General features: G+C 49.6%; 1 protein-coding gene across 1 annotated transcript; it reads left to right on the top strand.

Annotated features, from left to right (window-relative positions):
- The first annotated feature begins 5,685 nt into the window (after positions 1 to 5,685).
- GRPEL1 (GrpE like 1, mitochondrial) lies at positions 5,686 to 14,003 on the top strand. The gene is made up of 4 exons (XM_032254119.1): positions 5,686 to 5,912; positions 10,287 to 10,449; positions 11,724 to 11,805; positions 12,863 to 14,003. The coding sequence occupies exons 1-4, from the start codon at positions 5,815 to 5,817 to the stop codon at positions 13,207 to 13,209; spliced, it is 690 nt and encodes a 229-aa protein (XP_032110010.1). The 5' UTR covers positions 5,686 to 5,814; the 3' UTR covers positions 13,210 to 14,003.
- The last annotated feature ends 2,006 nt before the right edge of the window (positions 14,004 to 16,009 follow it).

The raw sequence follows: 16,009 nt of genomic DNA on the forward strand, positions 1-16,009 counted from the left end.
TTAGTGAGGGGGCCCAGGAAGTGGGAGTAGAACGGCCACAGAGGCTTAGGGTAGAGCTGTTGCTAGTGTCCCCAAGCATTCTTTCACCCTTCATCTGCAGGAACAGAATTGTCAACAGGGAGTGGACCCCTGGGGGTAAAGACTACATTTCCCAGCGGCCTTTGTAGTTAGGTGTGGCACATGACCACATTTTGGCCAATAGGATATAAGGAGGCAGCTGCAGTGTACCCCTGCCCTTCTGCCCCCTCCTGTCTGGGATGTTCCTGAAGCTCCATGCTCACAGTGAGGTGTGGGCCACACCCTGGAAAGGGCAGAGCTACAGGCTGGAAGGAGCCTGGGTCCCTGATGACCTGAGGCCACAGAGCCATCATGGGAGCCATGGACTACCCACCCCTGGACTTCTGCATATTGGAGAAATAAATGTCTCTGGCTGAAGCTGCTGTTGATTTGGTTCCCTGTTCAGAGGGACTGAGGAACCAGAGTATCAACAGGTGCGCCTGCTGCTCTCACATTGTCCTGTGGGACCCTGCATCAGCGTCCAGGTTTCCTGACAGTCACCACCTGCTCTCCAGTGGCAAGGGAAGGGGCAGAGGGTGAGGAGGCCCATAAGCACCCCCAGCCTCAGCCCCAGAGAATCCCTCCACCCTCAAGCACAGCTCCTGAGGCAGCACCACACACTGCAGGTCTGCCAAAGTGCCCACTGCCTGAACACCCTCAATGGTGGTGACCAATGTCACTGACAGTGGTAAGCATCTGGAGAAAGTACGACAGTAACAGGAGGGTACCAGCCCACTGTACCGATGAAGAGACCAGGATTCAGAGAGGCTCCCTTCATCTCTGCCCACCGGCAGCCCACAAGGTCACAGCTGTCACCTTATGATGCCTGTGGCTCCAGTTGTGGGTTTGTGATCAATCCAAGGGCAGGGTTAAGGGAAGGTAGAGAGTCCCCCCCCACCCCCACTTCCTAAACAGGGGCAAGACAGAGGAACTAAGGGGAGAAGGGCTAATGTTCCTACATGATCCTACCATTCAGTTTCCAACATTTCTATAATAAGCATACGTTATTTTCACAATGAGGAGTGTTCCCTCCCACCAATCCTCACCCACAGTGCTTTTCACAGTTCTGACTTTTTTCCCATCTATGACTGATTCGACCAACACACAAGGGGATTCAAATCACAGTGGACTTGTAAGGAACAATTTAATCGGCTTTTGATTCCAATTATCTCTCACATCCATGGGCTTTTAAGATCTCCTCGAGCTCCATGGGGTTTGCCTCCTCTTTCCTCCCCTGTCTTTCGGGCCAGCCAAGGCCCCCCTCACGCCCACCTCTGTGGCTGCCCTGGCTGCCTCAGCGGAGAAGTGATCATGCCAACAGCAGGCACCTGAATCACACCCGGATTCCACAGCGACCAGACAGCTCTCTCTCTCCTTCAAATAGTCTCCGGGAAATGACTGTTAATTAACTTTGCATTTGCTTATTCCCTGTGCAACTCATTATCCCAATTAAACCACCTCTAGTGAAGTCTGGCGCTTTAAGTTATTTCAAATTATTTCAACTCAAACGTCTGAGGCCCCTTATGCTGCTATTTTTCTTACCCAGAACATCATTTTCAGTTTGGAACCGGCATGCGAGGGGAAGCAGCAGTGGATCAGCTGCCAAGTTGTCAGTTAACCCCTTTTCAGGCAAGTCTCTTCACCTGGGAAACTCGGTTTCTTCTATGCGGTGGGTCCAGGGATGTGGACTGCAGCAACTAAACACACAGAAGCAGGCCAGGTGTAAGGCAGGCATGAGGATGAGAATGGGAACCAAAGTTTATGATGAATCCATTCTGGGTACCAAAACCCAAAGAGAAGACAAAATGGGGAGACAAAAAGTAATGCCTGCCCCACAGCGTTGCTATATGGCTTAAGTGAAGTAAACTGGGTTCTCCACTCCAGGTCTCACAAGGTCTAAACCAAGGTGGTGGCTGGGATGAGCTCTTCCCCGAAGGCTCTGGGGGAGAATCCTCCTCCAGGTGCATTCCGGTGGCCCCGAGTCCAGCTCCTGGTGGCTGCAGCTCTGGGGTCCTCGTTCCCTGGCTGGGGGCCATTCTGCTTCTATAAGTCACTCACACGCCTTCTCACACAAACACGTCCTCCTTCAAACCAGCAATGTTAATTCCAGCCTTTCTCACATATTGAATTCGACCTTCCTTTCTGCTGACAGCTGGAGAAAGCTCCCTGCTTTCATTAGGCCATGAGGCCACGCCCACCAGATAATCTCTGATCTCAAGGTCAAATGGCTTGGGACTTCCATTCCGTCAGTCCCTGCACAGCAGCACCTAGGCTGGTGTTTGAACGAACAGCCAGGGGTACAAGTCAGTGGGCCCACCTTTAGAATTCTGTCTGCCATGGCCCATCATACTCATATTTTTCTCAATTTGCTTCTTTCAAAGTTGAATAAAAGGATGAAAATTCGTGTCCTTGCCAAGGGATCACAGCAATGCAGCTCATGACAGCAATCACCCTGTGCTGAACACATGTGGGTTCTGGCTTCAGCCCTGATGCAGACTGTGGGCTCAGTTAGGAGAAACACACAAGAGTTCTGCCTTTCTTACACCCACATGACCTTGGAGAAGTCACCTAACCTGGCTGAGCCTGGTTCCCCACCTCACCACAGTTGGGCTGATCCCCAAGAGGACAACTTTGAAGCACCCAGCACGCAGTCTGTTACCCGGGCAGTGCTCAGCTGCCGTAAGCACCACACCCACGGTCGACAGAATGTCAGACCATCTGCACGACCTTTTCTTTTTAAACACCGCGTGTTTGTTAGGGGCACCACGTGCTGTACAGTCAGCTCTTCCTGCGCTCCCAGACTCTGGCTAGGCCATCCATGCCCATTGCTAGACGTGTGCTCAGACGACTGATCCAAGAGTCTTCCACACAGGCAGCTTCACCTCCACATGAAGAGAACTTGCACTGTGGTACAGTTTCAGACCTCAGGGAGCTACCTGAGCAGGTAGGTTCCCAATAGCGGACTGCCTGTGGAGCAGTTCCTGATGTGGCCACGAGGTGTCAGGCCTTTCTCTGGCAGATCAGAGAAATCCCATAGATTTGGATATGGACACAGGGCATGGCCTCGTGGCTGGTTGGGACTCAGCAGAGGTTCACAGTCCCCAAAGTGGCATCCCCCTGGGACGACCTGTGCTCATCTGTCTTGGGACACAGAAGCTACAACTCTTCATCAGGCTCTGAGCTGCAAGATGCCCATCTGATTCCTTCTGAGCCCCAAAGCCAGTAAGAAAGGTGAGATACTGTTGTAAATTTTATTGCAGAAAGCCTGCGTCTGGTGGCTCACACTTGTAATCCTAGCACTTTGAGAAGCTGAAAAGGGTGGACTGCTTGAACTCAGGAGTTTGAGACCAACCTGGGTAACATAGTGAAACCCCGTCTCTACTAAAAAGACAAAAATTAGCCAAGCGTGGTAGCACGCACCTGTAGTACCAGCTACTAGGGAGGCTGACGCATGAGAATTGCTTGAACCGGGACACAGAGGTTGCAGTGGGCTGAGACTGCACCACTGCACTCCAGCCTGGGCAATAGAGTGAGACTTTGTCTCAAAATAAAATAAAATAAATTTTATTGCAGAAAACGACAAGCATATGCAAAAGAAGAGAAAATCGTCATAACTCCTGGGGCATTCATCACCCAGCTTCCACGGTTATCAACATTTGCCACTTGTGTTTCACCTGTCCTTGATTTTTCTTTTTTTAACGGAGAATTTACAAAGCAAATACCAGTCATAGGGGCAATTTACTATAAATACTTCCATTTGCATCTCTAAAGGTTAGGACGTTTTACCCACAAGGCCCTTACTGCTCCCTACCAAAAGTGTTCGTAACTCCCAGTTTTCATCTTATACCCAGTTTACATCCCAATTTCCCCCACCTATTTCTTTCTTTCTTTCTTTTTGAGACGGAGTCAAACTCTGTTACCAGGCTGGAGTGCAATGGCACGATCTCGGCTCAGGACAACCTCCACCTCCTGGGTTCAAGCGATTCTCCTGCCTCAGCCTCCTGAGTAGCGAGAACTACAGGCGCCCACCACCACGTCCAGCTAATTTTTGTATTTTTAGTAGACAGGGTTTCACCATGTTGGCCAAGATGGTCTTGATCCCTTGACCTCGTGATCCGCCTGCCTCAGCCTCCCAAAGTGCTGGGATTACAGGCGTCAGCCACTGCGCCCGGCCTCCCCTACCTCTCTCAAATGCCTCGTTTAAGCTGCCTTGTTCTATCGTGAATCACGTAAGTTCCACACATTCAATTCAATGATATCTTTTAAACTTATTTATTCTCTAATGGTTCGGTTCCACTTTCTTTTTTTTTCTCCAGGCTCCAATTAATTATATTATCAGTCTAATCATACTATCTTAATTACTGGTATTGATTGACAGGGTCATTTGTCCTGTTCAACATCCCACACTTGGGGTTTAGCTGTGTGCGTCTTTCTGCAAGCGGCATATTATCTGGCAAACAGTAGGATTTAATCACCATGGGTTGAATGAATGGTTTCAATGGGACAAAGGCAAAAGAATAAAGGTTTGGTCCTTTACTCAAACGGTCCTACATTCACTAATGCAACAAGCAGGCAACACTCCACTCGAGAAGCCACCAGTTCGCGCCCTGGGTTCCTGAGGAGGGCATGAGCTACACCCCTGAGACCCTGGCCGTCAGAGCTGCACTGGAGGCCAACCTGTGCTGAAGCGGGACCCCGCCTGCGAGCCGGCACGGCACCAGGGCGGTAAGCACACGCGGCCCCGGCTCTCCAGCACCTCTGCTCTTGCGGGTGCGCGCTACAGCAGCACCGACCTCGGTCAGGTTATGAAAACGCGTGCATTTATGAGCTTTAGTTGTGTCCCAATGTTTTCTGTACGCTGTTTTTAGTCTGTTTTTCGTGTTTGGAGAAAACTGAAAGTAACAGTAAGGTACAAAACAAACACACGTCCGTATTCCCAGCATCATCAAACCCGCTAACATTTTGTCCCGTTTGCTTCGTGGGTTTTGTTTCCCGTTTCACCAGAACTCACTGGTTGAGACGGAGACCCCAGTGCCTTCTCCCCTCCGCCTCGGGCGCCCGGAGAAGCAGCGTCGGGTGGGCGCGCCTTCCCAAGGGCTGCCTCTGCCGTTATTTCTCAAGCACCTGCGCCGCCTTTTGGGTGGCTCTAGCGCACCTGGCAAACACGAAGTGTCCTGCGCCGCTCTAGAGCCGGGGTGTGAGGGTGAACAGGGCTCCCCACGCCCGTTCCCAGAGCCAGAGCAAAGGCAGGCCAGGGGCGTCCGCACAGGTGTGGGAGCTGCCCGGGAAGCCGGAAGCCGGCACTGCGCTTCTACCCAAAACCGTGCTCACAGGTCCCTCCCGGCCCGCTACGGGCACAGGCCTCCGACCCCGGCGCCGGCCCCGCCCCCTCACGCTGCCTCTTCATTGGCTTCTCCCGGCATCGCCCCGCCCACTGGAGGCTCCGCCCCATACTTCACCTTTCACCTCTTCGGGGGCGCCGGGAAGCCTCAGGCCCCGCCCACAGGGAGGGAAGAAGACGGTCTTCTCCCGGCATCGCCCCGCCCACCGGAGGCTCCGCCCTATTCTTCACCTTTCACCTCTTCGGGGGCGCCGGGAAGCCTCAGGCCCCGCCCACAGGGAGGGATGAAGACGGTCTTCCGTGACCCACAATTATTGGTGACTCTTGCCTGTCCATAACAGAAAAAGCGGTTACGGATTGGCTGAGGCAAAGTAGTGGGGCGGAGAAGAGGCTACAGCTGCCTACGCGCATGCCTGATGCGTGCGCGGCGACGGCGGCAGGTAGTGGCAGTCATGGCGGCTCAGTGCGTGCGGCTGGTGCAGCGCAGTCTTCCGGCTTTGGCGTTGTCTCTCAGGTAAGGATCACTCGGCATTCCCGGGCTGAGGTGGGAGCGCGAACCCCTGCTCCGACTGGGGCCTTTCCCGGCCCCGGGAACTCCTTCCCAGCCTCGGCCCTGGAGCTGGGCGTCTGCGGGCTCGCGGTTCCCGGCTGCGGCATCCGGACCGCCCTGCCGGGGCCTGCTCTGCGGCCAGGCTGCCCGCTCTAGGCTTGGGAAAGGCCGAGCATGGCTGCCTGGACGGGTAGCGTGGAGTGGGCGGGCGCCTTGTTAGGAGGAGAGGACCGCAGCGCGGGGGCGTCCGGTGTGGAGGGGACGGTGGCCCACGTGCGCGTGAGGGCCAGGGCCTGCGGGCGACGCACTTGTGCGGTTGAAAAAGCTTGTCCAAGGTCAGTCACGTAGCAAGGTCGAGCCCGGCCGGGTGTGCCCTGGGTAGGAGCTGTGGTTACTCATATTTCCGTGCGGCGGCTGGAAGCCGGGGCCACAGCGGTGCCCGGGAAGTTCGTGTCGGAAGGCGCGTGTTGCCCGTTCACGGGCTTTTTCCACTCAGCCTTGAATTTCATCACTTCGCCTTCTCCAGCGTCTGAGGTCAAAAGATCAGTCGATCCTGTGCCACTGCTGGGCGAAGAGTTTGTTTAGACAAGCGCACGCTTCGGGCCTGAGGGCCATGAAAGCCAGTGCCCTCTTTTTTTTTTTTTTTTAAATCCTGCCGCTTCTGGTTTTTAAAAGTTCTACCCCAGAAATTAGTATGGCAAGTACTTAGCGTGTTGTTTACTGGAGGAATTGCCTAGAACCAAGTTATTGATAAGAGAAGCCACTGAGGGCCAAATTGAGTTAAAAGCTGGGCAGTGAAATGTGCTTTTCCATGAAGAAGAGCAGGCAGGTGAGGTGAAGATCACTTTCAGTGGAGGTGATTAAGGGGTGAGTGCTAGCTTAATAAACTATGTCTTAGAATCTTGGGAGCCAAGAGCAGCAACCCACGTGGAATACTTGAATAAAAAGACTTTGGTCAAGTAGTTAGTGGTTTTGTATTGGAATTAATTGCCAGGAAAGTGACCAGCAAGTCAGCATCGTTTCTGTCTCTGGAATGGTAGTTTTGTGGAAAGATGCTCAACTAGGGAGAGTCAGGAGAGCTGACTGACGGTCATAGCTCTCAGGGAAACCAGGCTCTCTGAGACTCAGTTTCCCTCTGCAGAGCGAGACGGTACTGAGTCTGGGTCCTGTTGCATTCCTGTCCACACCTTGTGTTGGCTGTGCTTCAAAAGGGGTCTGTGCAGAGCTGACCTGCAGAAAGGCTGGTGGCTGTCACACCCCCAGACAGAACAGCTGGAGAGGGAGGTGGGCCTCCCTCACAGTGCACTCAGTTTTTATTTAGATCTTAGCTTTTTAAATCACAAGAGTAAAAATAAAAAGGTCATCACTTTCCACCCCCATGGCAAGATTGTAATGGATCCCCCCCACTCCACTTCTTTTGACAGATCTAAAACATGAATAAGTACACAGGATTTCTAGTTTGTCTTTACAAAAATGGAATCCTGTTTTGTGTATTTCTCTGTAAGTTGCATTTCTTAACAAACACCCAAAGTGTGTCCATGAAATACCAATGTAACTCTTTTTTTCTTTGAGATGAAGTGTTGCTCTGTTGCCCAGGCTGGAGTGCAGTGGCGAGAGCTCAGCTCACTGCATCCTCTGCCTCCTGGATTCAAGGGATACTCCTGCTTCAGCCTGCCGGTAGCTGGGATTACAGGTGCCGACCACCATGCCCAACTAATTTTTGTATTAGCAGAGACAGGGTTTCACTATGTTGGCCAGGCTGGTCGTGATCTCCTGACCTCATGATCCACCCTCCTCAGCCTGCCAAAGTGCCGGAATTACAAGTGTGAGCCACCGCCCAGCCTTAACTCATTTTTAGTCCTGTATAATATTCCAGATTGTGTTAGCAAGTTTATTCAACCATTTCTTCACTGACAAACATTGTTTCCAACTTGTCACTCCACAGTGCTGCAGTAAACCACCTTGCCTGTGAATTCTATGTGCTGACAGGTCTCCCTGTTTTAATCTGGGAAGAAAATCGATCATAGTTTATTCTCAGATTGGACTGTGGCATAATTTAAAAAGAGTTCCTCAGGCTGGTTGTAGTGGCTCACGCCTGTAGTCACAGTACTTTGGGAGGCTGAGGTGGGTAGATCATGGAGTCAGGAATTTGAGACTACCCTGGCCAGCATGGTGAAACCCCTTCTCTACTAAAAATACAAAAAATTAGCCGGGCATGGCAGCACATGCCTGTAGTCCCAGCTACTCAGGAGGCTGAGGCAGGAGAATTGCTTGAACCCGGCAGGCGGAGGTCGCAGTGAGCGGAGATCGTGCCACTGCACTCTAGCCTAAGTGACAGTGAGACTGCATGTCAAAAAAAAAAAAAAAAGAGTTTCTCTGGTCCTGGTGAAGAAATGTAGGTTTTAAGACTTTATCATTCATTAATGGCTTTGTGACCTGGGCTTATCACTTAACCTTTTCCTGGTGGGCATAGAATTGGATAATGCCTTAAGTCACTTGCAATATTGGTTTTAGAGTTCTTGGTCTCTTTCACCTGTACATACCCCACGCTTTCCTGTCCATGCCTTTGACCAAGCAGTTTCCTCTTCCTGAAGCTGCATCTACCCTGACCCAGTCCCACCTCTGATCCCTTTTGTGTAACTCTTAACTATCCTTCAAAGCCTTTCATGGTCTTCCCTTCCCCAAGCTAGGTGTGTCCTCCTACTCTGAGCCTCCCAAAGCACTTAGTTCCTTTTTTTTTTTTCAATCACTTTTTTTTTTTTTTTTTTTTTTTTTTGAGACGGAGTTTTGCTCTTGTTGCCCAGGCTGGAGTGCAATGGCACGATCTCGGCTCACTGCAACCTCTGCTTCCCGGGTTCAAGCGATTATTCTGCCTCAGCCTCCCAAGCAGCTGGGTTTACAGGCATGTGCCACCACGCCTGGCTAATTTTGTATTTTTAATAGAGATAGGGTTTCTCCATGTTGGTCAGGCTGGTCTTGAACTCCTGACCTCAGGTGATTCACCAGCCTCAGCCTCCCAAAGTGCCGGGATTATAGGTGTGAGCCACTGCACCCAGCCTTAATCATTTTTAAATCCCAAATTACATTTCTTTGTGTTTAGATGTCTTTTTTTGCATGGTGGCAAGTACCCTGTGGGCAAGATCTGCTGGGTCTATCTTTGTCATCAGGATCAGCAATGGGCCTCACCTCTAGTAGTAGCTATTACATAAATATGTGGTGAGGTCTGGGCTGGCTGGCTCAGAAGTCACCTTAGAACGGAAAGAGGAGGTTAGTCTGTTCTATACAAAATACTATAACTTGGCACATTGGCGTGTGAGCTTAGGCATATGCTACAGAAAATCTTATATAAATAAAAAAAGACCAGGCACAGTGGCTCATGCCTGTAATGCCAGCACTCTGGGAGGCTGAGGTGGGAAGATCACTTCAGCCCAGGAGTTCAGGGTTACAGTGAGTTATGATTGTACCACTGTACTCTAGCTTGGGTGGCAGTGAGACCCTGTCTCTAAAAATTCATAGAGAGAGACCAAGCGAGGTGGCTCATGCCTGTAATCCTAGCATTTTGGGAAGCCAAGGCGGGTGGATCACTTGAGGTCAGTAGTTCAAGACCAGCTTGGCCAACATAGTGAAAACCCCTGTCTACTAAAAATTCAAAAACTAGCCGGGTGTGGTGATGAGCACCTGTAGTCCCAGATACTCAGGAGGCTGAGGTGGGAGGCTCTCTTGAACCCAGGAGACAGATGTTGCACTGTACTCCAGTCTGGGTGACAGAGCAAGATTCTGTCTCAAAAAAAAAAAAAAATATATATATATATATATATATGTATATATATATGAGAGAGAGAGAGACCCTGTCTCTAAAATATATATATATATATGTTTATCTGTGATCTGGTAAAGGCACATTATATTATATTTACTATTTATTTACGGGCATAGCTTTTATGTGTCATGTACAGTGTGCCTTTATTGATCTAAGAGAAGTGTTTTTTCCCCAAGTAATATTAAATAGTTTGAAGTTATTTTAAGTTGCCAGGCACGGTGGCTCACACCTATAATCCCAGCACTTTGGGAGGCCGAGGCGGGTGGATCACATGGTCAGGAGTTGAAGACCAGCTTGGCCAACATGGGGAAACCCCAACTCTACTGAAGATATAAAAAGTTAGCTGGGTGTGGTGGCACAGGTCTGTAATCCCAGCTACTTTGGAGGCTGAGGCAGGAGAATTGCTTGAACCCAGGAGGCGGAGGTTGCAAGTTATTTTAAGTTTCTAAAATCATACATCTGACTTTAATAAGCACAGAAACAAAGTCTTCATTTCTTCCATGTGGACGTCTCTGTAGGCCCTCTCCACGGTTACTGTGCACAGCTACGAAACAGAAGAACAGTGGCCAGAACCTGGAAGAAGACGTGGGTCAGAGTGAACAGAAGGCAGATCCTCCTGCTACAGAGAAGACCCTCCTGGAACAGAAGGTCAAGTTGGAGGAGCAGCTGAAGGAGACTGTGGTGAGGACTGTCAGGCTCCTGTGGGCACGGGCTCGGCTGAACTGTTTCTCCCGTGGGCAACATAAAGGTTCCAGGTTTCACTGGTGACAGACCAAAGCCAGAGTTCAGCTGTTGTCCATAGCCTGCAGTGGGCTCAGGTGGCCAGTTACTGCCAAAGCAAGGACTAGAACCCAAATCCTGTGCAGCTCTGGTTCCAGCAAGAGAATAATCGTTACACGCTGTATTTGTCGTTGAATTAAAACTTAAAATCGTCTTTACAAATGAGGACTACTCAATAAGGTTGTTTAGGCTGGAACTTAGCAGAAGAAGCAGAAAATTCTAAGTACAAGAGTTGGGGGCAGGAGTGGTTTTATGTCATGCTCTCATAGGCAGGTAGGGGTTTTATGAATTAGTTATATGGATTATTACTGCATGTATGTAAAAACACATGGGTGGCACAAATCAAGTTCCTTAAAGGTTTGAGAATGACATCAGACGCTGAGTGCTTGCACCATCCCACGCCCGTTACCTGTGCTCATTCTTGCTGCCAGGTGCAGAGCCAGGGCTCGAGCCGGGAGCATCTGGACTTGGGGCCCCTGCCCCTCGCCACTGTGCAGTGATTGTCTGAAGACTGCAGATAGATGCAGTGTAGAGGCCCCCACAGAGCAATCCGAGAAATGTTAAAGAGAGAAAAGCCAGCGGGCACGGTGCCTTACCTCCCTGATGGCACTTTGGAAGGCTGAGGCGAGAGTATCGCAGGAGCTCAAGACCAGCTTGGGCAACATAGTGAGACTCCGTCTCTAAAAAATACAAAGTTAGCTGGGCATGATGGTGCCCTCCTGTAGTCCCAGCAACCCAGGAGGCTGAGGTGGGAGGACTGCTTGAGCCCGGGAGGTTGAGGCTACAGTGAGCTGAGATCACACCACTGCACTCCAGCCTGGGCGATAGAGTGAGATCTTGTCTCCAAAAAAAAGAAAAGCTCAAATGAGTGAGCTTACAGGAAGGTGGTGAGACATGAGGAGTATACTAGAACTCGGATGATCACACAAGGAGTATTTGAACTGAGCCACCTCTGGGCAGCATTGAACATGAAAGGATTGTGAGTGCAGCTTTCATTAAGTTGGACTCCTTAGTCACATCTCAAAGGTAATAATAAATGCCATTTCTGTTTTGACTCAGAGTTAGTTATATTTAGTAAATTTAGTAAATTCTGGGTCTCATCCTACAAACGGCTTGCTTTCCTATGACTTTGTCTCATAGTAATATAAATCTCCCTTTTCCTTTTTTTCTTTTAGGAAAAATATAAACGAGCTTTGGCAGACACTGAGAACCTGCGGCAGAGGAGCCAAAAATTGGTGGAGGAGGCAAAACTATACGGTACTGTAAACACAGCGTGGTGTGGGTTCTGGAACAGAGGCCATCGGGGCGGGGGTGCCGTGCATGTGGCAGTGTCAGAGAGCCAGGCTGTGGGGCGGGCCCAGCACTGGCAGCCCCTGCATGAAGGATTGTGACTAGCATGTCCACGCCACACAGAGACCTCAGTGGGAGCCTGCAGCAGGCCGGCCCCTGATGCCCTCCGGAGGCAACACTGGCATCACTTTAGAACTCCCACATGCTGTATGCATTGCCACCTTTGGATATTTTTGTTACTGTCGTTCCCATTTTACAGTTGAGATCACTGAGGGTTAGTGATCTGCCACACATCACAAAGCTGGTAAATAACCCAGGCTCCCAACTCCACAGGCTGGTGTTTGAGCACTGGCCGTGGGTCTCTGCATGACTGACAGTTGGTGTTAGGGATGCAGAACCTAACTCAAGGGAGGGTCAGTGGTTTGCCCCAGGCCAGACAGGGTGAGAGGCCACGTGAAAACAGAGCCAGAGTCACTGCGCATGCAGAGGCTGAAGCGCTCCCTGAAACAGTTTTTCCTGGATGCTGTGGCCTGTTTCTTGCTATTATGCCTCTCTTTATGGTAATATGCTTTGTTGGCTCTTAACCTTTCTGACCTGTAAATGTCTAGGCTCTTGGGGACTCAGTACCAGGCCTCTCCCCCGCTGCTGTGGCCCCTGAGTAACTTGCATACTCCCGTGGGCTTCGTGGCATCCACACACAGGTCTCGCTTCTGGCGCAGATCCTCCACGTTCCAGTCCTCCGTGTCTTACTGCTTACTTGACATCTGGGCCTGAATGTCTCAAGGGTATTTTCCCCTCTGCTGCGCTCCTTTCTTCATGTTTTAGTAAATTCTAGGTCTCATCCCATAAATAACTTTGGGGTTTTGTGGTGGTGTTTCTGAAAATTACCAAACTATTGGAATTCTGAGGCGACTGATTTGACAAGTTATTAAATTGCCTACCCATCAGGTCAGCAGTGCTCACAGTTTGGAACTGCCTGGTGCATTGGTATGGAGTGCAAATGATCTCCTTTCACTTCATCCAGGCATTCAGGCTTTCTGCAAGGACTTGTTGGAGGTGGCGGACGTTCTGGAGAAGGCAACGCAGTGTGTTCCAAAAGAAGAAATTAAGGACGATAACCCTCACCTGAAGAACCTCTATGAGGGGCTGGTCATGACTGAAGTCCAGATCCAGAAGGTGTTCACCAAGCATGGCTTGCTCAAGCTGAACCCTGTCGGAGCCAAGTTCGACCCTTACGAACATGAGGCCTTGTTCCACACGCCGGTAGAGGGGAAGGAGCCGGGCACAGTGGCCCTAGTTAGCAAGGTGGGGTACAAGCTGCACGGGCGCACTCTGAGACCCGCCCTGGTGGGGGTGGTGAAGGAGGCTTAGCGGCCATTGATGGGGTGGGCGTTTTTAACGCTGTAACTCCCAAGGCTGCGTCATTGTTTTTCATCTATGAGCACGTTTGACCTTTTCCCAAACCTTGTTGGAAAGTGAAGTAACTAGTGGCTAAACAGAAAATGAAGCCGGTTGCACAGTTGCGTTACTGAACCCTGATTGTTAGTGCCACACGTTGACTATTTCCACAGACTTTGTGAAGAGCTCAGTGGGCCCCGCCGGGTGTCCGGAGCATCATGAGTAACGTGTCTGCCCAGACTCTCCTGACACCAAAGTATTTTAAATAAATAAAAATCTTAGGGAATTTCGTTTGGCTGCCTGGACGCGCCAGTCTACACTGACTGTTCCCAGAGCTCCCTGCGGTGCGTGAGTGACTTGGCATACTTAGCCCATTGTACATTTCATACATTAAAGGGAAGGCAAGAGTTGAAACCTTTTTCTTACTTTAAAAAAAGTATGATCTTTGTGAAGAGCTGAGTTCGTTTGTCATCAGTCAACAGCTGACTGAAACTGACCACTGAGAAATGTGTGTGGGCACTGACAATCCTCAGCACCTTTCTTTGGCCAGGAACTGAGCTTGGCCAAGTTCATTTTACCCTGTTTTGTTCACCTCAATGCAGACACATTTAAATCATATCCACCTAGTTACTAACGACCTCAAGGTGTATTTCCTGGCAAAATGGACTTTCTCAAAATAGAACTGCACACTTGGTGTACTTTAAATGTTGATGTTTAATTTAAAATTTTTATTTAAAAGGATTAAAGCCCTAATGTTTATTTTCCTACTTTCTGATAACAATTTTGTGTCCTCTGGTGGAGATCCTTACCGTTGAGGCAGGCATGACTTACCCTTCCATTCTCTGCTCCAGCTCCGAAGCTGTCAGCTTGACGCATGCATGCACACACGCATACACACATGCATATGCTTCTACACGGAAACGGAGAGCCAGACTCCCCCGGTGAATGTGAAACACCCAGGAGCCACAGCAAGGGCACAGGACTTGCAAAAGTGATCTGAGGACTTGCCAGAGGACTCGCTGTCTTCCTCATTTACGTGGTCATCTAGGGCTTAGAACAAGGCTGATCGGATTCTCTTGTGAACGAGAGAAAAGCTAACCTTTTGCTGCGTTTGCTTCTAGGAGAGGTGCTTCTAGAATTGAAGATACTGATGAAAGCCATTTACTCCATAGAAAAGATGGGGCAGAGTTTATTTCACTTCTGATTTTAAAAGGTGCAGGTAATGGTCCCATAATATTTCAACTTGGGACACCATTCCCAAACGCTTTCCTCCATTAAGATACCTTAATTTGGTCAGAAACAACCGAAGGCAGCATAGTGTATTGGAGAAAACGTGACTGGGAGCTCCAGCGCTGCCTGTTCTCGCCGTGCTGTTGTGAGTGTGTCATTGCCCTGCGGAAACGAAGGCTAGGAAACGTAATTAATTTTATGACTGTTTGCAGTTTCCTCCCTTTTCAGCTACAACTGCAATTGCTAAAAAGCACTTGACATAAAACCTAGAGGCAATATTGCTTAAGGTGGCAGAACATTTTTTTACACTGAGTTTCAGTCATCCACAGTCAACACTATAGGTTGGGTATCATCTGAAATGCTGAGAACCAGAAGTGTCTCAAATTTAGGGGTTTTTTTTCCTTCAGATTTTGGAATATAGCTGAGCATGGCTTAACCACAGGGATGTGTTCTGAGAAATGTGTCATCAGGCAGGTTCTTCCTGCGAACACCACGAGTACCTAAAAAACAAACACAGGTGGTGTCGTCTGCTCCACACCTAAGCTGTAGGGCACAGCCTGCAGAGCATGTTATTGGACTGATACCGTCGGGAACTGTTGACACAGTGATACCTGTGTATCTGAACATGCCCCAACATAGAAAAGGCACAGTGAAAGTAAGAGTTCTGATGTGCAGTCCCTCATTGACTGAAACCAGATTCCCTGCTTGACTATTTGATTATACTTACCAGTTAAGTGTCCCCAATCCCAAAATCCAAAATGCTCTAGGCCGGGCATCGTGGGTCACGCCTGTAATCCCAGCACTTTCAGAGGCCAAGGTGGGCGGATCACCTAAGATCAGGAGACCAGCCTGACCAACGCAGAGAAACCCTGTCTCTACTAAAAATACAAAAAAATTAGCAGGGCGTGGTGGTACGTGCCTGTAATCCCAGCTACTTGGGAGGCTGAGGCAGGAGAATCACTTGAACCCGGGAGGCGGAGGTTGCACCATTCATTGCACTCCAGCCTGGACAACAAGAGCAAAACTCTTAAAAAAAAAAAAAAAAATGCTCTAAATGAGCATCTTGAATGTCATGGCAGTGTTCAAAGTTTCAGATTTTGCAGCACTTCAAATTCCTACTCAACCTGTAACAGGAAAATGTCTTTTAATTAAATACATATTTGCAGTAGACATTGAAGTAGTTACTGGCCTTAGCATAGCTGCAGCATGGGTCAGGTGTATGTGTGGACAGTCAAAACCAGGACTGGAGCTCTCAGGCATATGGAAGCCAGCCTGGCTCCCTGAAAGACTCAGACTCACTTCGCTTTCTCTGGCTGTTCTGCTGCTTTGAAGGAGGAGAGCAGCTGGCATGAAAGGGTTTTTGCTTAAGAGAAAGCAACTTTATAATTTTCTGGAGGAAAAACTCCTTTGATACAAAGTACCAAACTGAAGTATGTCACGTGACAGTCTGTATCTGTGTTTGAACTGTGGCTCACCCCCAAGTCTGTGTGGCTTTGAGAAGACACCAAAGAGGTTCCAAATGAGAGGTAAGAAGCAAACAGTG

This window comes from Sapajus apella, unplaced genomic scaffold (assembly GCF_009761245.1).
Source record: "Sapajus apella isolate SASKATOON/1434 unplaced genomic scaffold, GSC_monkey_1.0 scaffold85, whole genome shotgun sequence".
Classification (NCBI taxonomy): domain Eukaryota; kingdom Metazoa; phylum Chordata; class Mammalia; order Primates; family Cebidae; genus Sapajus; species Sapajus apella.